Source organism: Rhinatrema bivittatum, chromosome 6 (genome assembly GCF_901001135.1).
Source record: "Rhinatrema bivittatum chromosome 6, aRhiBiv1.1, whole genome shotgun sequence".
NCBI lineage: Eukaryota > Metazoa > Chordata > Amphibia > Gymnophiona > Rhinatrematidae > Rhinatrema > Rhinatrema bivittatum.
In genome coordinates this window covers 41,333,719-41,360,041 of record NC_042620.1, presented here as the reverse complement: position 1 = coordinate 41,360,041, position 26,323 = coordinate 41,333,719, and the positions used below count along the sequence as shown (strand labels likewise).

The following is a 26,323-nucleotide window of genomic DNA, read 5'->3' as shown; positions in this document are numbered from 1 at the left end:
CCTGGAGTGAGACTATAGAAAAAAAAAAAAAGATTGTTTGAATTTCTGCTCAATCTTTCTATTATGGAGGACCCTGAATATTGTGCTTCCATCCACCTATTGTGGTCTTAAAAAAAAAAAAGACAATCCCCCTAGGTAATCCAATAAAATAAACTTCTCCTTCCTGGGAAGGGAATATAGATCCCTCATCTTCTTTACCACCTAATGGCTGCACAGGTGTCAAACACTGAGGAGATCCCATCTCCAACAGTCAGATGTAGAAGGAAGCACATGGGGGGGGGGATTTACAAGCATCCAGAAATATAAGATTCCTCACAGAATACTGCTTCTCATTGCTTATCCAAGACCTGCAAGAGGTCATGCCCTAGAATTAAGGGTAATCAGCTTTCTCTCCTGAACAACCTCTCTACAGGTTGTTCAGAAGAAGAGGCAATCTCCTCCTCCTCATCTTGTCCAGCCAATTTCCTAAGTCTGTCCCAGCCAGTAGAATGTTCTAGCACCCCAAACATTGCCAAGGCTAACCTAAGGTTCTTCCATGCTGTGAAATGAATAAGGTCTGGGAAAAGCTTGCATTGGAATCCAAAGGCAATGCCAAAGCAGGACCACCCTGGGATTTTATTTATTTTTTTTTAATTTTTTTTTTTTTTAACAGGCTACATCATCTTCAGAGTCACAAGCCTAATTTGACCTTAGAAGACTCCCTGGGAGTTTCATTTGTTTACAGGGGAAGAGAGCTGTTTCTACAGGCTATTCTCTCCATCACTCCATTAGCAAAGAGCAGGTCCAACACGTCTGTGAGAGTGTGTAACAAAGCTTTGGCACTACCCCTAATATCCACTCAGGGTTACCCCTTGGGCACTTGGAGGGGCCTGCCAAGCACTGCCCAAGCCCACCTACACACATGCCCCTACACTGGCAACCCCACACCTACCAAATGGGTTTCCACTTGCTTCTAGTCAAGTACTTTGCCTGCAAGCTATTCCCCAGTGGCTTCTAAGGAAAGTAAGACCCCACATAACCCAGGGGTCACATAGTTCCTAAAAATGCACCTACAGACCAAATGGTGAAATTACTTCTTATCTGATAATTTCCTTTCCTCTAGAACAATCAAGCTAGTCCACACGTGGGTTATGCACTCCTACCAGCAGATGGAGATCAAGAGTTTGCTGACATCACCCCTTATATACCTCTGCGCTGATATCAGACTGCCAGTAAATTCTGCAGAAGCTAAACTGTGGACAATATTAAAAAAAACAGCAACAATCTTTCAGTAATGTCTCTTCTTCTCTCACTCTTTTTCTTTATATAAGAGCAAGAAATCTAAACAGAGAAAGGAAATCGAGATAACACAGTAAATCTAATATCCTTCAAACTTACCAACATCAGAGGAATCCACTTCCTTCCAAGTCCATCCTGAAATACTGAAAAGCAGCATTAGGAGGGATTGCGGACGAGCCTAACTGTTCCAGAGGAAAGGAAATTATCAGGTAAATAATAATTTCACCTTCCTCTTCATCCAGTCAGGCTAGGCCACATAAGTGGGATGTACCAAAGCTACCACCTCAAAGAACAGGATGCTGCACTAGCTGCCCACACCACAGTTGACGCAAAGGACTTGTCAATCTGGACATAGAAACGGAAGTGCTTGGGAGAGAAACAACGACCACCAACTCGCCATTCATCAAAGCCTGCAAAGGAGACACTTACCATGGCAGTTCCATCTAAGAAGGGGAAAATGCTCTCATAGAATAAGGGCAAATCCTTTTTGGCAAGGGAACAATAACAACCCTATATGTACCTGTGACCACTTCTATAATCCAGTGGGCTGTTGAACACCAACAGACACATCAATTGCAACTGCACGCGTTTCATAGCTGCGTACTCGTAGAATGAGCCTTAATCTGGTTTGGTAATGGTACCCCGGAAACCATAGACTGCCACAATCACTTCCTGAAACCGATGCACCAATGTTACATGAATAGCTGTCTCTCCTTTCTTCGTGCCACCCTGGAAAACAGGAATGAACCGACCCCGGAAGGGCAGTGCTATTCTTAAGATGTGGTAAAAGACCGAAGAAGCACCACTTTTACAGTTTCCGTCACTTGACCAGCAACGTCAAAGAAAACAGACTGATGTTGATGAAATGCCAAGACAAACAAAAAAAAAAGGCACTGTATGAAAGTGAGGAAAAATTGAAGCCAACCCCAGTAAGCTGCCACATGCACTTTCATTTTATCAAGAGCCAGGAGGTAGCATTTTAGCCCGATCATCTTGTAGAAAATCCATGATTAGAGGTACCAAGGCTTGACTCAGCATGTACTGCCGCTCCAAGCACGAAATCGCACACACTCTCCAAAGATGGAGGCAAACACGAATGAAGAAGGTTCCACATCTTCAAGCATGGCCACTACAGTCATGGAACAAACGCTCTTCACTGAACATGCTCTTTTAAGGGCCAGACCATAAGACAAAAAGGGTCCAAAGTCTCATGAAATATGGATAAGAACATAAGAAATTGCCATACTGGGTCAAACCAAGGGTCCATCAAGCCCAGCATCCTGTCTCCAACAGCGGTCAATCCAGGCTACAAGTACCTGGCAAGTACCCAAAAACTAAGTATATCCCATTCTACTGATGCTAGCATAGCAGTGACTAATCCCTATGTCAACTTGATTAATAGCAGGTAATGGACTTCTCCTCCAAGAAATTATCCAAACCTTTCTTTAAACACAGCTACACTAACTGCACTAACCACATCCCTTGGCAACAAATTTCAGAGTTTAATTGTGCGTTGATTGAAAAAGAATTTTCTCCGATTAGTTTTAAATGTGCCACATGCTAACTTCATGGAGTGCCCCCTAGTCCTTCTATTATCCGAAAGAGTAAATAACTGATTCACATTTACCCATTCTAGACATCGCATGATTTTAAACACCTCTATCATATGCCCCCTCAGCCATCTCTTCTCCAAGCTGAACAGCCCTAACTTCTTTAGTCTTTCAGCATAGGGGAACTGTTATCATTTTGGTCACTCTTCTCTGTACCTTCTCCATCACAACTATATCTTTTTTGAGATGCTGCGACCAGAATTGCACACAGTATTCAAGGTGCGATTTTCACCATGGAGCGATACAGAGGCATTATTACATTTTCCATTTTATTCATCAATCCCTTCCTAATAGTTCCTAACATTCAGTTTGCTTTTTTTTTTGACTGTCGCAGCACACTGAGCTGAAAATTTCAATGTATTATCCACTATGACACCTAGATCCCTTTCCTGGATGGTAACTATAGCATGGGTTATTTTTCCCTATATGCATCACCTTGCACTTATCTACATTAAATTTCATCTGCCATTTGGATGCCCAATTTTCCAGTCTCACAAGGTCCTCCTGCAATTTATCACAATCCGCTTGTGATTTAACTACTCTGAATAATTTTTTATCATCTGCAAATTTGATTACCTCACTTGTCGCATTCCTTTCCAGATCATTTATAAATATATAGAAAAGCACGGGTCCCAGAACAGATCCCTGAGGCACTCCACTGCCCACCCGCCTCCACTGAGAAAATGGTCCATTTAAATCCTACTCTGTTTCCTGTCTTTTAATCACCTATCCCATGACTTTTTACTTTTTCTAGAAGCCTCATAATGAACTTTGTCAAATGCCTTCTGAAAATCCAAATACACTACATCTACCAGTTCACCTTTATCTACATGCTTATTAACCCCTTCAAAAAAGTGAAACAGATTTATGAGGCAAGACTTGCCTTGGGTAACGCCATGCTGACTTTGCTCCATTAAATCATGCCTTTCTATATGTTCCTTCATTTTGATCTTTAGAACACTTTCCACTATTTTTCCTGGCACTGAAGTCAGGCTAACTGGTCTGCAGTTTCCCAGGATCGCCCCAGAGCTGTTTTTAAATATTGGATTACATTAGCCACCCTCCAATCTTCAGGTACAATGGATGACTGTAATGAAATTTTAACTAATAGATCTGAAATTTCATTTTTTAGTTCCTTCAGAACCCTGGGGTGTATACCATCCGGTCCAGGTGATTTACTATTCTTCAGTTCATCAATCAGGCCTACCACATCTTCTAGGTTTACAGTGTTTGGTTCAGTCCATCTGAATCATTACCTATGGAAAACCTTCTCCGGAACAGGTATCTCCCCAACATCCTCTTCAGTAAACATCGAAGCAAAGAAATCGTTTAATCTTTCCACGATGGCCTTATCTTCTCTAACTGCCCCTTTAAACCCTCAATCATATAACGGTCCAACTGTCTCCCTCACAGGCTTTTTGCTTCGGATATATTTTTAAAAGGTTTTACTGTGAGTTTTTGCCTCTATGGACAACTTCTTTTCAAATTCTCTCTTAGCCTGGCTTATCAATGTCTTACATTTAACTTGCCAATGCTTATGCTTTATCCTATTTTCTTCTGTTGGATCCTTCTTCCAATTTTTGAATGAAGATCTTTTGAGTAAAATAGCCTCTTTCACCTCACATTTTAACCATGCTGGTAATCGTTTTGCCTTCCTTCCACCTTTCTTAATGTATGGAATACATCTGGACTGTGCTTCTAGGATTTTATTTTTTATGTATTTATTTATTTTTTAACAATGTCCACGCCTCTTGCACACTTTTTAGCTTTGTAGCTGCTCCTTTCATTTTTTTCTAACTATTTTTCTCATTTTATCAAAGTTTCCCTTTTGAAAGTTTAGCACTAGAGCCGTGGATTTGCTTACTGTCTCCCTTCCAGTAATTAATTCCAATTTATTTTATTTATTTAGCTTTTATATATCGACATTCGTGGGTACATCATGCCGGTTTACAATATAACTGAAGGAGGAAATTACAAAAAACCAGGGTGGGGGGAGAGGGAGCAGATAGGAAGAGAGAAGGGGCGAGAGAAGAGAGGGAAAAACAGGAAGAGGAGAAAAGGAACAGTACCTGATGGAAAACAGAAGATCATAAGTAGCATTGCAAATTATACACTCAGTAAGGGACTGTGTATAACCTTATATAAATTATACACTCCAAAAAGTATTATATACAATGATACACATTTTAAATGTTAAATTTTAAATTTTAAATGTTAAATGTTAAAATTTTAAATGGACGATGGTCCATTTAAAAGATTTTGTTTATACTGTGGTCCCTCCCGATGCAGCCACCAGCGAAACACGGGACCGTGTCGGGGGACCGATACACTCTTTTTAGACATATGTGGAGTTGCCATGTTTTACTGACTGTGAGAATAAACTGAGTTTATACACTTGAATTGGTGGTGGAACTTAAGTTTCTATCCTTGCATGATCTACCTTTGGGTAAATGAAATCTCCCATTATTACTGACTACCAATTTGGTTAGCTTCCCTAATTTCTCTTAGCATTTCACTCTGTCTCAACATCTTGGCCACACTAACTTCTGTTTATTAGCTGCCTTACTGACTATTAAAAGCACAAATATACAAACACACTACATAATATACCCCAATAGTTTACTTCTCCCCAATAATTTAAAAAAAAATGTTCCTAAGCAAAACTTACTGATTCCTTTCAGCCACCAGCAAGGTGATCCTCTCCTCTCAGCGCTTCGATCACCACTGTGCAGGCGCATGGCATCAACTCCTTCTCTCGGAACACATGCTCATGCTACCGCCATTAATGCGATCTCTGGCTAGCTGTCCTCGAAAAGATATCACCAAGTATTTGTGGGACTGAAAAACGCCACCAATAGAATCAGGCCTTCTGAAGCATCCTATCCCCCGGAACCAAGTTCAGCGTCACCGCCCTAACATCCAGAGACTAAAGATAGATCTACACCGATAAGATGGATACACCTTGTGCAACTCTTTATGAACTCCATCAGCTTCTGGAGCCACTGCTCTGGAAGGAACCCCTTCCAGGTTCTGCAAGCGTTAGAAGTTGAGAAGCTGGCAGTGTCTCTTGAAGGACATCACTCTTATCAATCCATTGTTCAAGTAGGGCAGACCTAAAATTCTTCCTTGCACCGCAATGCAATCCTTTGCAAGGGTTCTCAGGCTGATATGCGACCAAGGGACAGAGCCTGAAACTGGAAAGAACTATCAACCTAGTACCACAGACATCAAGAAGTGATGATACACTACCTGGATTAGACTGTGAAGAACCAACTTTCATGTGACTTAGGGTTAGAACTCCAAGAAGGGCCTTACAGAAGCAGATCACTCTTGACAAACACTGACCACGTAAGGCATCGGAGGCAAGAGAAGCTTATTCCCAAACCAGTGACCTGTTCAAAGCTGGGCTCACTTCGGAAAAGAACAAAAAAAACCCCAAAGTTCTCCTTCAGAACTCCTTGCATTGTCTTTGAGGACTGGTATCAGCTGATCCACTCCTACCTCCTTCCTGGATTGCCACTAGTTAGAAAAATCTAGCAAGGCAGTATAGGGACAAAATCTACTTACCAGAGGGATTCTCAAGTAAGCGCATTCAGGGGGAAGAGGCAGACTATGGAGGAGGAACCCCCTCAATATTATTATTTATTATTATGGTTTTCTTTGTTATTTGAATAAAGATCTACTGACCCACCATAACCATCTACATCTTGAAACCAGTGGGAATCAAACTTCCATACCTCTGAAGCATAAGAGCATCAGACTCAGAAGGGCCTTTGAGCTCATGCAGTCACCACTTAAATCCACAATTTGCAGGCCCTTAAATTCCACTATCGGCTTCGACCATAAATATGTCCAGTTCCTTTTTCTACAGAAGGCAATAGCATAATCTGTCCACTGTGGCAGCTTCTATCCTTCCCATAACACCTGGGGGTAACCTGCCCGGTGCAGCAGTCACTATCTTCAACAGAAGACATGGGATAACCTGCACAGAGCAGCAGTTACTACACTTAAAAGAAGTCATGGAGCTAACTCGCACAGAGTGGCAGCTACTACCTTAACAGAAGTCATAAGGATAACCTGCATGGAGCAGCAGCTCCTATCAGAAGACATGAGGGTAACTTGCATGGAGAGACACTTACTACCCTCAACAGAAATCATAGCGGTAACCTGCACGAAGTGGTAGTTAGTACCCCGAAGAGAAGGCATGGGGTAAGTCACATGGAGTGGCAGTTACTTCCCCTAATAGAAGTCATGGTGTTAACCTGCACAGTATGGCAGTTACTACCCTTAACAGAAGGCATGGGGTAACCTGCATGGTGTGACAGTTAGTACCTTAACTGAAGACATGTGGTTAATTTGTACGGAGCAGCAGTTACTACCCTTAACAGAAACCATAGGGATAATCAGCATGACTCTGTGGTTACTACCCTTATCAGAATGCCTGGGGGTAACCTGCACGGAGCAGCAGTTACTACCTTTAACCAAAGGCATGAGAAGAACCCACTAACAAATAACTTGAGTCATAGATCATTAAGCTTGGTATTGCTGTTATTACCAAGGAATCTCACTATGCAGCTCTCCCTCTTGCATTCAGCAGGGAGGTAAACTCGTGAACAGATCCCGTTACTTCTGCCCCGGAAAAGGACCTGACAAATGCCTACCATCTCTTAGGTAGCCTTAGGCCAAGTTACATAATAGACACCAGGGCCAGGCCCAAAGGGGGGAGGGGAAGGGGCAATACGGACCTCAATCTCAATCCCCCTCCATAGATGCAAGATGCCATCCTCCACGATCCCGGGCCTTCTGCAGTTACGGCTCTCAACCCCGTTCATAGGCATGGCATACTGCCAGAAGTAGCCTGATCTACAGTTGCCACCTCACCACATGGCGCTCAGAGCAGTGTGTTTCCCACACTCACAATTAGACAGTCTCCAGTTTTAATTTTTCTAAACCACTCCTGCCATTTTGGCTGCAGCACCTGGAATCTAAAAAATAAAAACTCTCTCACCAGTAAACAGCCATAATATCCCCCACAGCTGGTCTCCCACAGTATACCACCACTTGGTGGGGGGTCTTGCTGGGATTTAATTTTATTTATTTTTTTAATAAAAATGATGGAGAGGGGAGAGCAGAGGAAAGAGAACCAAATCACTCTGGACATCCAAGATCCTCACTGGCAGAACCAAGGGAGTAAGCTATCCCCTCTGGAAATCCCCAAACACTGCCCATCTTCGGGGGAGGCAGGGATCCCCGACCATTGAGGGAAAAACCATTGTCACCTCAGGAGTACAAAATAGAACTGCAATTCCCTTTATTTTTTTAAACAATAACTCCTTCTCATCCAAGGAAATCCACAGGAGGCAGGGGACAGCCCCTGAACCTCAAACCTGCTCCAATGAGAGAGGGAATCTATATTGTCACCTCAGAAGCTGCCTCAACCGACAGAATTGGGTTCTGCTGAACTGAAGGAGTGAGCACCAGCTATCACCTCAGGAGCCATATGTTAGAGGCCAATACTTCACTGGGTCATGCTCAAGTGAAAAAGGGAAAACCATCCTTTCACACCAGGAGCCACCCACTAGCCTCTCTTCATGATCATCTAGCGGCTAGGCCATAAGTCCACAGAATGGAATGCATGGCAGTGAACAGATGCATGAGAGGAGACATCAGTGAGTTCTCGATCTCCATCTGCTGGTAGGAGTGCATAAACGACTTGTGTGGACTAGCCTGACTGGATGAAGAGGAAACAGAAAATACTGGGATCATCAGTCTCAGGACAAAGCTAATAAACTGAAGAGTTCATTAACAAAAACCAGCAACAGTGAAAGGAAAAAAGATTAAATATGAAAACATTAACAGGTAAAATAAGGTTTTTAACAGTTAATGCTAGTTAAATCTCATTGTACTTAGCAGCTCCTTGGGTAGCTTCAGGAAAGGTCTGTCCATTGGAGGTGGAGTAGGGTCTCGGCACAAATGTGTTCTGCCTGTACCCCCAGCCAAGACTAGAGAATTGTAGCAACTTCAGGGCTAGTTCTCTGCGAGCTGTGTCTGAAGGGCTTTTCAGAACACAAAGTACTAGCAATAGCCCTCTGAACAGTAATATCTTTCTGACAAATGACACTGCCATGTGTTCTTGTCTTACAGCTCCCTAAGAATATTGGTAGATTATATTCAAGCTTCACTCTGAGTAAAGCAGCATAGCAAGCCTCAATTCAAACTACACTGTTGTAAAACATTAAGCATCACCTGCAGATCAGCTCAAAGGAAATTAGCTCTCTCTGGGAAAACACAATTCTCGGGGGAAAACAAAATTCACAGTGCCAAAAAACCCCCTATTTTGTCAAAGGTCACCTGCTGAAATAACTCAAGAGAACTGGAGTTGCACAGGCTCTGCAATACCTGAAGAAAATATGTAGCCCCCACAGGACATCCCTGTTCAAATATTGAAGAGGAGGTAGATAAAAAGCCTACCATGCTTGATTTATTTATTTTTGGCTTGAAGCAGTGATAAAATGACTGCTGATTTGGATATATTGGGAGTGCCAATCAAACCCTGTTCCATGTGCATTACAAATTTGCTTTCTATTGCAGGGTTCAGGGCTCCATCTGGGGAACCCATCCAGTTTTGTTTTTGGTAGAGGGCCAACGTTCCACAGATTGCACTTTTTTACCTGGTACCTGCCTACTCATAAGCCAAGCAGAATGTACTGGCTGACACACTGAGTCAATATAGCTTATTTGTGGTGCCATGCCTTGAGGGGGCTGCTTTTATCGGATAATATCCAGCATTTTGGGACCTTGTTTGGTTCTATCGTGCTGAAATGATGTGTTTAGTGAATTATTTACCTTTAAGAGGCTCGCCAGGTTTGTGAATTATCAGGTTGATAGATTACACTCTTGTCATTTGGTAGCATAATAAGGAAGTGAGGGTGATCTTAGACCTCACAAGCTATTTGGTGAGTTCGTCATTTCCGGTTTCACGAAGGTATGTGGCATTGTAGTGTTTGTTCAGGTATGTGTGCTGCTTCTCTCTTACCTTAAAATTCCTTAAAATTGCTTGAATTAATTTCTTTTGGTTGCAGTTTGGCTACCGGTTTAAATATGTAAAAAAACTTGGAACAAAGTATTTGGAGAAGACTTATGCATGCTTTGAAGTTTGGAAATTCGTGTTTGTATTCAAGTGTTCACAGTGTTTAGTATTTGTTGCAGTTGAAAGGGTAAGGGATTTATTACGGCTTTTTAGATATGGTTTATAAGGGAGGTGTGGTTAAAGTGACTAAGATGTTTTTCATCGTTTTTAGTTTAGTTCGGTGACAGTGAAAATCGGCAAGGAGTTCTCCTGAGGAAGCCCGTTTTGCGGGTGAAAGAAAGATTTTTGTCGGGGAATAGCCGAGCAAACAGCGTTAAGGCAGTGCACAACAATAAACCATCTTTAATGGACCGGTGAAGTGGACTGGGTCCACTTGTGGAAGGAATTGTGGAAGAAATTTCAACGAAGTGTATTTATAATATACTTATATAATTATGATCATTGTTGTAGTTTGTTAAAAATATGAGATCTTTAAACTCAACGCTCACTATAATTAATATTTAGCTGATAAATACATTTGCATTGTTGTAAAGATTTAACAATATATTATAAATGTTGGGCAATTTAGTTGGGTCCATTTTCTGATGCACTGCACTTTGTTTTTAATGAATGAATGGTGTGATTGCATGAATGACTAGTTAGCATTTAATTGTCTAGACAGGTGTTGTGTAATTCTTAAATAAATATTTTTGCATGTTTGTATTTAAGTGTTTGGTGTTATGATTATGTAGGGTTCTCTGGTAGTGTAGTTAAAATTCCTCTTTTTTACAGCCATACCAAAAGCAAGAGGGAAAGAGAGGGGAGGGTGTTCACTTAAGAGCCCCTGACCTAGTCCAAATCTGACACAGCAACATAGAAGACCAGGAGGCAGTCTGAGGAAAAGGCTGAGCTGCAAAGCCATTCATATTGTTAAAAAAACAAAACAACATTTTACTGCCTCCCCGTTGCTTTCCAAGAACAGAGGAAGTGTGTGCTGTCAGTAACTCCTGCTGCCAGACTCAGCAAGGGAGCAATCACAGGGGACCATCCAGTACTTGACCCATCAGTGAATCAGTTCCGCATGGAAAAGGGAGAAACAGTCCCAAGAGGACTATTGCCCGGAGCAGTACCAAACAGTACCAAGAGTCTATAGCCTTCCTGGGAAGCAACCTACTCCTGGCTACAGCACCATTTACTGGAAACTAATACTGAAGGCAGATTTCTGCCTTTTTTCTCTATCTGCTGGCAGGGGTACATAACCCTCGTCCAGATTAATCTGGCATGGATGATCAGGTTCATAGGGCTGCATTAATCAAAAAAGCAAACAGAATGTTAGGAATTATTAGGAAGGGAATGGTTAATAGAACGGAAAATGTCATAATGCCTCTGTATCGCTCCATGGTGAGACTGCACCTTGAATACCATGTACAATTCTGGTCACCGCATCTCCAAAAAGATATACCGTATTTTTCGCTTCATAAGACGCACCTAGGATTCAGAGGGGGAAAATTAAAAAAAAAAAAAATGGTGTGCTAAACCAGCTCTGTTCCGGGCGTCTGTGCATCTTATGGAGCAAATTAGGGGAGTGCATAACATTTTTTTTTGTCCCCATTTTGTTTTTGGGTCTGTGGAGGGCCATTTCGGTCCATTCCCCAGATCAGAAAACTTTTATCGTTCTCTTTCTGTTGGAAAAAAAAAAAAAGACACTCCATCCCAGCCCTTTAAATTTAATTAACATCAACCCCCCCACTCTCCTGCCCCCCTCCCCCCCAAGACCTGCCAAAAGTCCCTGGTGGTCCAGGAGCGATCTCCTGCACTTGGGCCGTCGGCTGCCAGTAATCAGAATGGTGCCGACGGCCCTTTGCCCTTACTATGTCACAGGGGCCAACCAATGGCACCGGTAGCCCCTGTGACATAGTAAAGGCAAAGGCCATCGGCGCCATTTGGATTACTGGCAGCCGATGGCCCAAGTGCAGGAGATTGCTCCTGGACCCTCGCTGGACCACCAGGGACCTTTGGCAGGTCTTTTGGGGGGGGGGGGGGGTTATAGTTATTTTTTTTGTTGTTTTGTTTTTGTTTTTTTTAATATTCGCTCCATAAGATGCACAGACATTTTCCCCCCACTTTTGGGGGAAAAAAATAAGTGCGTCTCATGGAGTGAAAAATACAGTAGTTGCGATGGAGAAGGTATGGAGAAGGGCAACCAAAATGATAAAGAGGATGTGTAGGAGGCCAGAACCCCTGCCAGCACTGGAAACCTGCCGGACCCCCAGCATGTCCGATTGCCTGAGCCAGCTGTGAAACATAACGACCGCCATTTTGTGCCCGGACTAAAATTGTGTTATAATATGTGCACTGAAATGTCTGCCATAAGTTTCGTTTTAGCAATGTTAGTTTCATTTCTGTAATGTGACGTATGCAATAGCCTGACTGTAAGCACCGCCTAATGCAATGACTCAGCTGTACTAATGTATAAAAGATTGCTCCTATGGAGGCGGGGCACGCAGATTTCCTGAGCCCTTGTCTCAGCTGCGTCTTGCTAGCAATAAAGTCTATCTTTTCGGACCAGTTGCTTGGGGACACTTTCTTTCCGGTAACAGATGGAACAGCTCCCCTATGAAGAAAGACTAAAGAGGTTAGGACTGTTCAGTTTGGAGAAGAGACGGCTGAGGGGGGATATGATAGAGGTGTTTAAAATCATGAGAGGCCCTGGAATGGGTAAATGTGAATCGGTTATTTACTCTTACGGATAGTAGAAAGACTAGGGGGCACTCCATGAAGTTAGCATGTGGCACATTTAAAACTAATCGGAGAAAGTTCTTTTTTCACTCAACGCACAATTAAACTCTGGAATTTGTTGCAGGGGATGTGGTTAGTGCAGTTAGTGTAGCTGTGTTTAAAAAAGGATTGGATAAGTTCTTGGAGGAGAAGTCCATTGCCTGCTATTAAGCTGACTTAGGAAATAGCCACTGCTATTACTAGCAACAGTGGCATGGGATAGACTTAGTTTTTGGGTAATTGCCAGGTTCTTGTGGCCTGAATTGGCCACTGTTGGAAACAGGATGCTGGGCTTGATGGACCCTTGGTCTGACCCAGTATGGCATTTTCTTATGTTCTTATGTCCTCCATCTTCCAAATCATGCTGATTGTTTGTGTTATAATAGGACCACTCCATGACAGTTACCTCTGCCTTATGCTCTGTCCATTTGCTTGCATTTTCCCCCTTTGGCCTCTAGTGAACTAATGTCCACTAAACCAAACAATAAGTATCATAAAACATACTCACAGAAATATTGGTTACTGTTCTAATAGCCTTTTCTCGTCTTTGTATAAAATCATCATCCTATAAGAGAACAAAAAATAAATAAATCAAAGATAAACATCATCTGAGTTAATAAATTTAACACAGGTAAATACATCATGTTTCCAGTAACAAATTGTTTTGTTAGTCATTGAGGGAAGAATATTTCCATTTCCCATAATATCACACAAAAGCAATTTATTGTACTTTCATTTATCAAAAGAAAACAGCATATGACAGCAGGTCCATTCAGGCCTATTTAGTGTGCCCATTTTCCCTTCCTCCTACATTACTTATTACATTACTTATGGGGCTGTTCAGTCAAACCTTCCCCAACCAGGGCTAACAATAGACACATAGCATCAGCCACATCTAGATAAGAACATAACTCTCTTGCACTTACTTCTTCCTCGTTGTAATTAGTTCATGAGTTATCTGTCCCCCTCTATGCTCTTCCTTCCCAGTTATATACCCCTGTTTTATTGTAACTTTAAACTTCCACCAGTTAATGTTATGTTATTTCTTTGTTCCTTGTAAACCGATATGATATGATATTTTTTCATGAATGTCGGTATATAAAAATGTTAAATAAATAAAATAAATAAATAAATTACTACTAACACTGTTTAGTCATTTTATTGCAATTGTTATTATGTTATCTATTACTGTACTTGTACATTTTAAGTGATTCTATATATTTAATGGCTGTAAACAGATCTGATATAAGTCTTAAGGAAAAGTGGTAAGTTAAGTTACAGAATAAACAAACTAATTGATCTCCAGCTTTATCTTCGCTTCTCTGCTTGTGAATTTGATGCTTCCCTGAATTCCATTACCATCTTTTCATTCACCGCTTGGAGGAGCATTTCCTAACATTCCCACTACAGCTTACTTTCAGAAGAACTTTCCAGAAATTAGTGCCATGTGTATACCTTTCCAGGATTACAGTATCTGTCATCATAGTGTGAAACCTAAGGGGAACACTCCATGAAGTTACTAAGGAGAACATTAAAAAAAAAAAAAAAAAATCAGGAAAAATAATTTTAGACTCAATGCATATTTAAGCTCTGGAATTCATTGCCGGAGGATGTGGTAAAGGTAATTAATGTAGCTGGGTTTAAAAAGATTTGGACAAGTTACTGGAGGAAAAGTTCATAAAATGTACAAAATGGTGCCATAAAATATATACAAATATTTAAATTATTTACAAAACATATTTTAATAAATACATTAATACAATATAGAATATATATAAACATCCCCGCAAGAATATATAAACATCCACACATGCATACACCCTCTAAAAACTATTACTAATCCCAACTAGGACCCTAGTTTTGACGACTATGCGCCATCTTCTTCAGGGGATTAGTCCAACCCATTAAAAACCTGCACTCTGCCCAAAGTACAATTTTATCACCATATATTAATCATTGCCCAAACTTACATAAGATATACTGAAATATATTATTATACAGTATAACTAACAATATTCAATATCATCTCAGGATCCAAATATGTATTAATATATTCATTCATAATACTAAGCGCAACAATCTGTAAAAAAAAAAAACCCCCAAAAAAAAAATACACACACACAAATGATACACTCCTAATAGAGTAGGACAAAAGCACTTATGGAATCAAATTACTACAATGCGTGTTACAGAATAGTGTTATTACTACAAATCTTTATTCAAATATGTACACACATATATATACTATGCATATTTTCTAACACATCGCACACCCCTGTAATCACAATTACTTGGACAAAAATATTACAATATGGCAATAGCTTCTATATAGGTTATGTTTAATATTGTTTTTTTGTTGACAGGTTACAATGGTGAAGTCATTGCTGTGCTCATAAGAAAGATAGATAGCAGTGAAATCGGAAATTTCTCAGCCATAGCTGACGCCTAGCCATTATTACCGAAGTTACTCCGTGACCGTGATGCGGACCAATCACAGCCCGCATCTGCCAAAAAAAGGACTGCTGCTGGTTTCATCACTGCCCAAGATTCATCGACCTCCTGGGAGAGCAAGTTTTTGGGTACTTGCCAGGTTCTTATGGCTTGGATTGGCCACTGTTGGAAACAGGATGCTGGGCTTGATGGAACCTTGGTCTGACCCAGTATGGCATGTTCTTATGTTCAAAGGCCCATTTAAGGATAGCCTCAATTCTCCCATCGTGAGAATCCTTCAAGGCTGTTCCCCCCTTCTACGAGAATAGCCATCTGCTTGGTGACAGCACACACAAGCACTTCCGTCTTTAGAACATGTAATTGCTCTCATGCAGCCAGGTACAGGTGGTACAGGCCTTCCAAGACTCGTCCCCCTTGAAATTAGCTTCCGGGGTGCCACACTCAAGATCAATTAATTCTTAAATGGCTTCTATAATATGAGATCTTTCTTTGGCTCAGACCTGGATTCAGTCCCAATATCCTCAATGTCTGGAAATCAGGGCCAATAACTCATCTTTATGAAAGAACTGTTCCAGTCCTGGAGGAATATAGGCACTCCCCTTTGTGCACCCCTTCGTGCAACCCTTGGTGCTACCTTTTTTCGTTTTTTTTTTCTTTTTAACTTCTATGTTTCTTCCACTTTTGTTTACCTTTCTCTTTTTTCATAGTTGTTATCCCTTGTTAACAATTTTCATTGTTATTAATGTTAAATGTATTTGACAAAGGTAACTTTTTTCCTGCATCTCCTGTTTTAATGTAAACCGGTATGATTTGTATACTATACAAGAATGTCGGTATATAAAAATTCAAAATAAATAAATAAATCTGAGTTTAAGTGCGCCAAACTGCAAATTGATGGCGCCGAGGTGCAGATGTAAGCATGTGCAAAATTAGGCGCATAGATGGACACTCCCAACCAACTGGACGCCCAACAAAAAATCCAACTAGGCATCCAATTAAGCTCGCTATTGGACACACATCTGAATGCACAGCTGGGCACACTCACACAATACGATGGACCTGAAGGTCAGCCCCTCGCACAGGGAAGAAAGCGTGCAAATGCAGTCACGACCTATGATGCAGCAAACAAGATAAAAAACCTGAGAGCGGGGCCCATCCCACCAGCTGCCCATATTCCCTAATTCCCACAGAAGTGGGAATGCACGTTGGATCAGTGCGCCAAGCACAGAGACTGAGGAACTCTACAAAAAAAAAAAAAAAAACAACTCACACTCTGCTTACAATAACACAAGCGGTGGTGTGAGGCTGCGGAGAGCCCTGAAAAGACCTCTGAAGAGGCTAAGGAGCTTCTGGAGAGCCTTGGAGGAGATGGGCTGTCATCCAAATCCACAATTAATAGTGGGGAAGGATCCCTTGGTCTTTTGTGCCCAGTTGAATGTTTGTGGGCTGTTTAGTTGTAGGATGCGTCGGCAGCATCGGTGGCAAAGGCTCTGCGTCGGGTTGCGTCAAAGGAGGCCTCGAAGGAGTTGGTAGTGCGCCGGTGGCACCTGATTGCGACGCGATGCCTTCTGAGTGCCAATGCTCGCTAGGTGCGTCGGGGCATCGATGCGTCGACCCAGTATGTGGCCGCGGTGTCAGCAGCACAGCTCCCGCGCCAAGCGTCGATGGCTATCGGGCTCGCTTTGGCGTTGAGTGCTTTGGACCTAGAGGGTCCACAAAAGTGGCCCTTTGGCTTTCTATGTGGTCCCGGTGATGACCTAGCTGAAATTTCAGATGGTTCTCTTCTGAGCTGAGCTAGTCGGGCAGCTCTCTGGCGATGTGCCCGTGGGGACATGCATCCGCAGTCCCTACAATTTGCCTGGTCATGACTGGGACAGAGGCAGATGTAACAGACTTGATGTCCATCCGTGATAGATATCTTACCACAGGAACAAAACTTTAAGCCTGGTGGATGAGGCATATTAAGTTATTCTAACTTTCTCTGTGGTGCGCTGCTGATTTTTGTCACTTTTTTCACACAGAACAGTTTTCTTCTCACAGTAGATGAGAGCTCCGCATGCAGTCAGTTGCACGGAAAAAAACAGACTGAGGAGCCTCAGGGAAACGCGGGAAGATACAAGAAGGAACACCTCACTAAAAGACTTTGGTAATCTTAGAGAGTTCCGCCACCTAGTGGCACAGAGGACGTACCCAGACAGCATGGCTAATTCATGCTGCTTATCTACGGGAAAACATATGTAATCATGCGAGGCTCTTCTTCCCTAGTTACTGCATGAGCTCAGGAATGTAGTAATTAAGGGAAGCATGCAGGGCACGGATAGCTGAGACGTATTTTGTACAGCAATCACATTGCACACAGCACCTTCTCTGACTGGGTCCCTCTAGCTTTCTTTCCCAGGCTGAGTGAAATAGGGAGAGCACACTGAATACTAGATGCGTCTCACTTTGAGTCTTGGGAGAAGTAGCAGTGAAGGAGCTCTGGCAAATCACATGCGGCAGCCAAAGGAACTAAGGGGGTTATTTTCCAACTCGCATTATGGCGTTTTCGCATGCAAAAAATGCCTTAACGCATGCGAAAAGCACCATAATGATTGGTGCGAAGCTAATTTTTTTTTTAAAAGGGTGGAGTCGGGGCAGGATTTTTGTAAAAGTGGACTGGCTTCGCACAATTTTAATGCCAAAAATAACTACACCTTTTTCATTGGCATTAAAATTGTGCGATAAATCATGTTTTGGGCATTTTTAGGTGAGAAACAGAGACTAACTATAAGGCCCTTGTAGTAGTTAGCTATTTATGCTACTGTAGGAGGCCCAACTAGTAACTCGAGAGGAGGTTTAAGTAGTAGTGTAGGGGGTAGGGGCTACTTTGACATGCAGAGAGAGACGTACGAACAGAACAGTACACTCTTGTGAAAATTTGATGTCCTTCAGAATGAGGAAACACACACAACGATGAGATTTGTACAATATTCTCTCAACCTAGCTTGATGTTACTCAGGTAGAGAGTCCATCAAGCAGAGGTATATATTTGCTGCATTATGAGGTCTGCTTCAAAAGGGGGAGGAGCAAACAGTGTGATGAGATGGAGAGGTAATGGAATAAGGAGACCAAGCCCTCAGTGAATAGTGAAAGGAATCTTCTTTCAAGTCAACTTTTAGCACAGGATGTGAAAAACAATGGGGCCAATGTAATAATGGTGTGCAGAAAACAGGCGCTCAGTTCTGAGTGCCCATTTTCCTAATGCACACCCAGTCACCTCTCCTGGGTGTGCGATTCAATATTTAAATGAGGGATCCCACTAAAATGGAGGCACTAGGGAAAATGTGCATCTCTAGCACCTCCTCGATATTGGGCGCACAGGAGAGGTGGCAATCAAGCGGATTGGGAAAACGGATGCTGAATCTACAAGCGTCCGCTTTCTCTCGATTCCAGCATAGACACATAAGATACATGGCCTGGACCATGCATCTTGTGTGTGTATTGGGCATCCAGAATTTTTTTTCGAAATTTTTTTATTTTTTTTTTTTAAAATACTGCTTTATTTGGTTCCTCCTATTTAGTATTGCGACAATACTATTAGGAGGAATCGCAGAAAGCTGTATTTTTCTCTCTTTTTTTACAATGCGTCCTTGAGCATGGAATACCTTTATGCCAGTCCTGAGCTGGCGTAAAATTTGCCACATTGCAAGGACACATTGGCCGCACGGAAAATTTATTGGATCATAGGATTAGCTAATAGCCTCATCTACATGAATTTACGTGTGATGAACACTATTAGCTATGCGGTGGTTTGGACGCACTAATCCCTGTACTGGATCGGGAGTTATGGACGCGCAGCCAAAATGTCTATCCAATTGCACGTTAAGCCATGCATAGCGGTTAATGCACAGCACTGCATCAGCCCCAATGAATGCAAACAGCATGACAAAATGTGTGCGACGTTGTGCATACACTTGTGTGCGCAGAACTGGCTCGCACTGAGCGTACCAACGGTGTATGGCGAGCAAAACAAGGCACATAAAATCGCACGCAAGATGGCGCCGACGCAGCCTACCACCCGGTGTGCTGACTAAACCTGAAGCGGGGCCTAGCCCACTTGGGGGGGGGGGGGGCATTCAACCCGCTCGGATGCCCACTTCCCTTTACACCAACGGATCGGGAACAATGTCGGTAGGGCGCACCAAGCAAAAAGACCAGAGGAAGTCTTACCGAAACTCCCTCCAACGTCTCTGAATGGGAAATCCTCGTCTTTTTCTTTTTTAAACTTACCTGGGCTCAGCGCTTACCGGCTGAGTACAGAGACGGTCTCTGGCTGCAGGGGCAGAGGGCTTTGGCCGTCCCAGTCACGCTTGGTTTCCTGCACCCACTGCCTTTCAGCTGCTTCAGCAGCAAAATCCACACCAGGAACCGGCTACTGGAGCAAGGTATACCGCTGAGGGATCTAGGAAATCACCTCAGGAATTCTCAACAGGGGGAGGGACCTTTAAATATCACCGCAGGATAACGGAGCTCAATCTTTCTCCAATTTAAAAGTAGAATTTCTTCTTCTAAAGGGTACAGCAATCCAGATAGGGAAAGAACGTCCACATCTGCTAGGAGACTGAGAGATACTGAAAGGCTGAGGTCACTGCAAGGGTGTATCTAAGGTGACATCAGCTTTGAAACCTGACTCAGTCTCCATCTGTTAACAGAGGAACATATAACCCATTGGTCCTGAATCCATCTGACTACATGCCAGGAAAGTAAACTTTGTCTATTTGTGGATGATACTAAGATCTGCAACACAGTAGACATGCCTAAAGAGTATAGAGAATGAAAAGTGATTTAAGAAAGCTTGAAGAGTGATTGAAGATTTGGCAGCTGGGATTCAATGCCAAGAATTGTGTATGTGATGGGGGGTGAAAGATTAATGTGCACGGACTGGGAGAGGGCCCTAGGGGTGATAGTAATCAACAATCTGAAGGCAGTGAAGCAAATGTCACAAGGTGATAGCGAAAGCCAGAAGAATGTTGGACTGCATAGAGAGGAAAAACCAGTAAGATAAAAAGAGGGGATAATGCTCTTATGCAGGTCCTTGGCGAGGCCTCACCTGGAGTACTGGAGTTCTGGAGACTGTATCTGAAAAAGGATAAACACAAGATGGAAGTGATCCAGAGAAGGGTGACCAAAATGGTGTGTGGTCTGTACCGGAAGACTTATGAGGAGAGGCTGAAGGATCTGAATATGTATACCCTGGAAGCGGAGGTGCTGGGGAGATATGATACAGAACTTTAAAACCATTCAGGTTTCTGATGATGCATGTTCCTCGAATCTTTTTCTGGAGGAGTCACAATATGAAGCTTCAGAGTAGATTACTTAGATACAATGTCAGGAAATATTTCTTCATGGAGAGGGTAATGGATGCCAGGAATGCCCTTCCGGAAGAGACAGTGAAAACAAAAGCAGTAAATGAATTCAAAAAAGACAAGGGATAAAGCAGAGTTGCTTATCTGTAACAGGTGTTCTCCATGGACAGCAGGATGTTAATCCTCACACATGGGTGACATCAGATGGAGCCTGGCATGGAACTTTGATCTCGAATGCTAGAGCTTTCAAGCACACCCTACTGAGCATGTGCAGCTGTAGTTATCTCTCTGCCCCATAGGCAGAGTCCCTCAAGTCCATGATATAACAAATAAATAGAGAAACCAACTCCCAGAGGAGGTGGGTGGGTTTCTGAGGAGTAAGATCCTGCTGTCCTTGGAGAACACCTGTTACACGTAAGCAACACTGCTTTCTCCAAGGTCAAGCAAGATGGCAGTCCTCACACATGGATGAATACCAAGCTAAAGGCTGCCCAATCAGGACAAAGTGGGGAACCCCACAGTGCTGAGAGCATCACTTTTCTCCCATTTGCCATGAGGCAGCCGACCCAAGAATGGGTCTAGGCAGGAAAAGAGTTGAATTCTACAACAGAAAACCATAGAACAAAGACACAAATACCCCAATGTGAGGCGGGGCGTGATGACAAGTTCAGCGAGAAGTATACTTTGTCTCATGGGACTATTACAGATAGGGTTTGGATCAGCAAACCCTGACAGCAAGGTAGGTCTAGTTCCTTCTGGATACAGGAAGAAACCTACTGAATCAACCAAGAGGAGAACTCTTGAACTAAAACCACAGTTTCCTTTGGGGTCACAAGACACATGAAAAACCCCTCAAGGGTCAGAAAGCCCTCCAGAAAGAAACTGCAGGCCACTAAAATCTGAAGGACAGAATGCCTTTGCAGAAGTGTTCCTAATGATTACTCAATAGGCAGAATGGGCAGAAAAACCCAAGCAACATTTGGGAAAAGCAGCAGCAACAGCAGCTAAGTCTGTGGCTATCCTTATTTGCCGACGTATTCCTAAAAGGGGGGGGGGGAGGGGAGTATAGCTTGCAAGCCACTGCAACAAAAGTGTAGTACCTCCCCAACTCACGCCGCCATAGATATGGTGAGAAGTTGAAAGGCACACCTGCCAACTGAGATGTAACTAGACCAGAACCCTCCCCACTGAGGTAGGGTCCTACATGCAAGAAAGATGGGCAAAAGTGGTCATCCGTGAATACTACAGTGTGCTCCACAGGTAAGAAAAGGGCGATTCCCACAAGGGAAGACCCCTAATCTTTGCCAGAGAGTGGCCCAGAAGAATAGATCCCGGGTATGATGAGGAGACCAAATCCTGAATAACTCCCTTGCCAAACAGACCTGCTGCACCACAGGATAACCTAGGGACGAGCGCTGAAGCCCGGATCCCATGACAAACAGAGAACAATCCCCCATCAGAGGTGATGAAATTTCTTTTTTGGGAAATGAGGAATGAGAGTCGCCCCTTCTAGGGGGAAGACAACCTGGTGGCCCAGGGGGAACCCTAAGGGTCGCTTCTGGAAACTCAGTCGTATCTCCCCTATCTGAAGGGACAGGAAAGCAAGGGGAATCAGGGCCTACAGATGCTGAAAACCTTTCCTACTCTCTTGGGGAGAGTGGGTTACAATCGCTAATCGCTGAGGTTCATAAGTGACCAAATCGGCCAGAGGTGGCCACTCAATCATGGGGTAGGACACTACAGTAATCCACAGACTAGCGAGAACAGTCCAACAACCGTCGCTGCTGTCCCCCCCAACACCTGCAGGTCCTGGCCTGCAAGGAGCTGCCCTGTTTCAAAAGAATCAAAGCTCCATCCTGATGATGGACCTTCAAGGGATGGAACTCCAGAGGCTTCCCCTACAAGGGGATTCAATGTAAGTTAATCGGGGAGGGGTTGAAAAATACGCCCATTTTCTGCAGGATGGAAATATTCCCAACACTACCCTCCTGGTATCCATGCCCCTAGTAGTTCAACCAGGAACACAGGCTTATGTCAGACTTGTGGCGGCAGCGCACAACATGGAATGCTCACCACGAGAGAAACATCCACATAATTACACTAGAGGGTAACTGGAGCCCTCTGCTGTTACAGTGTGATGACTAGAACTCATGTAGCGGTACCCATCTTGCTTATGGCAGTGCACATATGCATCTTATCGCCGCAATCGTGGGTAGAATCCCACAACACAGCAGGGACTGAATACCATCTGTTTGTGTTGGCAGCTGCGCACTGTGAAAAAGCAATAAAAAGTGTGTGATGGTGTCCTCCTCACTAGTATCCCACTGCACCCACAGGTGCAAAACGGACGAGGAAGCTGATATCTTGATGCAATGATGGCAGTTCTGCTATCTCTGGCATGGTACAGGCCAAGAGAAAGCTGCCCACCAGCACCTAAGGAACTTGGAGGTATAGACGACCCCCACCATTCCCAACCATGTATGAAGCACTCCACTGTTACACCAACTCTTAATAGAGTCAGCAGGTACAATGTATTAACAGCATCCCCAGTGCCACTGGGGTTCTGACTATGGCCGTCCCAGTTGGTAGGTAAAGTTGCCTCCATAGTACCTACAGTACCTGACAACGCTCCAAGAGGCTAATTGCAGCCCTTGGATTAGGGTCGTAAATGGCTCACCTCCCTTTAAGCTGGATAATGGCGGAAGGGAAGCCCATAGCAATCGAAAGTGCCCATGATTTCCGCAGTGGTGCCCTGCAGCCTCCAATACGTCCACTGGTGCCCATGACTATTGTGCTCCTGCTGCACTGGCAACTGATACCAGGCATGGCACCAAAGATGCAGCAGCAACGCTGCTTGCCCAGGCTCCTGCTCACCCTTTCTCACAAGGAGACTACATTGCCATCACCTATGTTGTCTAGGGCTCCTGCTCATGGAGATCAGTTCCTTAGAATGTGGGATGAGCTCTCCCCCAGGAACGGTGCAGCCCTCGATACCTTCACTGTCCGCGCCTCCATCGATTCCAATTGATTGGTGAAACGACTTGAACTCCTGCTGGGTACAACTCAAGCGAATCCCCAGGCTCAGTGGCCCTCACAGAACACAGACAGGCTGCATTCTGTGAGTCCTGTCAGCACCAGACAAAGGCTCCAAAAACAGAAGCGCAAGGAGAGGACATAGAAACTAAACTGCAGATGCAGCATTTATTTATTAAGAATTAGAAGTAGACTCTGCCAAGCTGCACAGTGACTAAGGCCCGCTATGTGGCTGGCAGAAATTTGAAAGGTTGAGAAAAAGTAAAACAAGTAAGGATAAGAAAAACAGCTGCAGCTCCAGAAAAAATTCACAACTAAACTGTAAGAGAGCAAAGCCGAATACTGTGACCACACTGTTCCTGCGACCATATGGCTCTGCGGGGAAAAAAAAAGACTGAGGGACTCTGCCTAGGGGGCAGGGTGATAATTATAGCTGCACATGCTCAGTAGTGCATATCTGAAAGCCCTAGAATTCTTTGAGATCAAAGTTCCATGCTGGGCTCCATCTGATGATATCACCCATGTGTGAGGTCTTCCATCCTGCTTGTCCTCTGAGAAACACTGTGGATCCCTAAAGGTAGAGTTTGAAGTTAAGAAAAGGATGCATGGGGGGGTAACCAGCATGGAGTGGCAGTTGCTATCTCTAACAGAAAGCATGAGGATTACTACCCTTAACCAATTAGTATACATGATTTTGACATAACTGCAGCATCGCTCTCCGCGTCGACTGCAAGGAGGGAGTGAAAAGGGGAACTGGATTCAAATGAAACCAATGATGGACCCTGATTTTTACGGTGCAGGGTACCGAAATGCAGACATTAAGGAAAAAGTGAAGGACTGTTTCTATGGCCAAATCCAAAAGCAAAGAACGTTCCAGCAGCAGCATTGTATGAATTATCAGGAAGGCTGCCCTGTAAAAATATTGCTAGCAGTAATTTTGTTGTGGGTTTGACAGTTGCTCATTTTCATTTTTAATATTACTACCCTTAACATAAGGCTTGGGGATAACTTGCACGGAGTGGCAGTTACTACCATAAGAAGTTTGCTAGATAGACTGGATGGACTATTTGGTCTTTTCCTGACATTACTATTTATTTATTTTATTTAAAAGTTCTTATATACCACTAATACAATTAAGTAACTGATCTATGCTGTTTACAGTAAAAACATACATAACTTTTTAATAATACAATAAATAGATTTCAGATAATAAGCAAATAAAATAAAGTATACATAGGAGACATCAAGTAATAAGTAGATCATATAGGTTAAAATAGTATAGATAAATAAATTAAACTTAAAATAACCAAATCAATAACTATACTAAAAAAGGACATTAAAGATAGGCTATGTGATGATATAAGCGATTATGCAAAAGTAGGTTTTTAAAGCTTTTTTAAAATCCTTGATATTTGGCATGAGATGGATGTCTTCAGGTAAGGAGTTCCATAAAATCGGACCGGCAACTGAAAAAGCGCGCTTGCGAGTCAGGTATAATCTTGCCCTCTTTATTGTAGGTATTTCAAGTATACATTTGTACATTGAGCTTAATTGGCGAGCTGGTTTAGAGTCTTAGAATGAAGCTATGCCAGATTGCTGAGGGGTTATAAATTAAGTTGTGTATTATAGTGAGAATTTTGTATTTAATACAGAATGAAATTGGTAGCCAATGCAGAAACTGAAGTGTTGGAGTGATGTAGTCTTTGCGAAGTATTTTGTATAGTAGACAAGCAGCAGAATTCTGGATGAGTTGAAGGGGACAGATAGTCGAGGCTGGTAGACCTAGATAGAACAAGTTGCAGTAATCGAGGCCGGATAATATCAAAGCTTGGACTACTGATCTGAAATCTGAATCGAACAGCAGTGGTTTGAATTTCTTTAGCATTTGTAGTTTGAAAAATGATTTTTTTTACAGTTGCAGTTATGTTATTGGACATAGAAAGTTTTGAATCTGTGAATACCCAAATTTCTAGCACAGTTTGAAGATCATACAATTCCCATAACAAAGGTGAAAACGGCATCAAACAAAAATGGGAGGTATTTTAAGAGATTTTACCAAATCTTCATATATCATATGAAGCAAATAAGAAAAAAGATAAATCACATGTGATTTCATTGTCAAGAAAAACCCCATTGAATTAACAAGTCTTAATATACTAATACTAGGCAATGGATCAAAGGGAGCCTTACAAAAGTTACAAAGCAAGAGAGGGGATGTAGGAGGATTATTGCTAAAATCAGCAAGACCAACTCTGAAATATTCTGCAAGTATAACAAAAGGATGCTCAGACATGCTACAAATCTGTGTGTGAACTGCTAGGAAACACCATTATCAGGTATATAAGGGACACAGCAGTATTCAGTTTCTTTCCTAAGCAACCCTAGAAAATCGGAAGAAAATGAGACTTGCATGCCCCGCACTCTCACTCCACTCCCCTTCCCCAACTGAGGCATGTGGACTTCTGCTTTCCGAAATATAACTGGCAGCAAGACTGTGAACCAGCACATGCTCACAATCCTTGTGGCAGCCCTGCCCTCTTCTCCCACAGGTCATGGAAATCAGGAGGCGGCGGCAGCAACCATGGACATGACTGCAATTCAAGAACCTTGCTCGCAATTTGCAATTGTATTCTTAAGACTTGTTCCGGAAGGTTTAGAAACTTCTGCTTGCCAGTCCCATCATCCAAGTTGCAAGTGAACCAGTGTTACTAGGCTGATTATCATTAAAAATGGGGGTTTTAGTAGCAGCACTACTGTGC

At 42.9% G+C, this 26,323-nt stretch overlaps 1 protein-coding gene across 2 annotated transcripts in view; it reads right to left on the bottom strand.

The window, feature by feature from the left end:
* CCDC93 (coiled-coil domain containing 93) overlaps nt 1–26,323 on the bottom strand; it is a 371,692-nt gene that overhangs the window by 319,645 nt on the left and 25,724 nt on the right. For both annotated transcript variants that reach the window (XM_029605342.1, XM_029605343.1), the window contains exon 6: nt 13,244–13,300. In XM_029605342.1, coding sequence (XP_029461202.1) covers nt 13,244–13,300 — 57 coding nt within the window. The remainder of the gene's footprint in view (nt 1–13,243; nt 13,301–26,323) is intronic.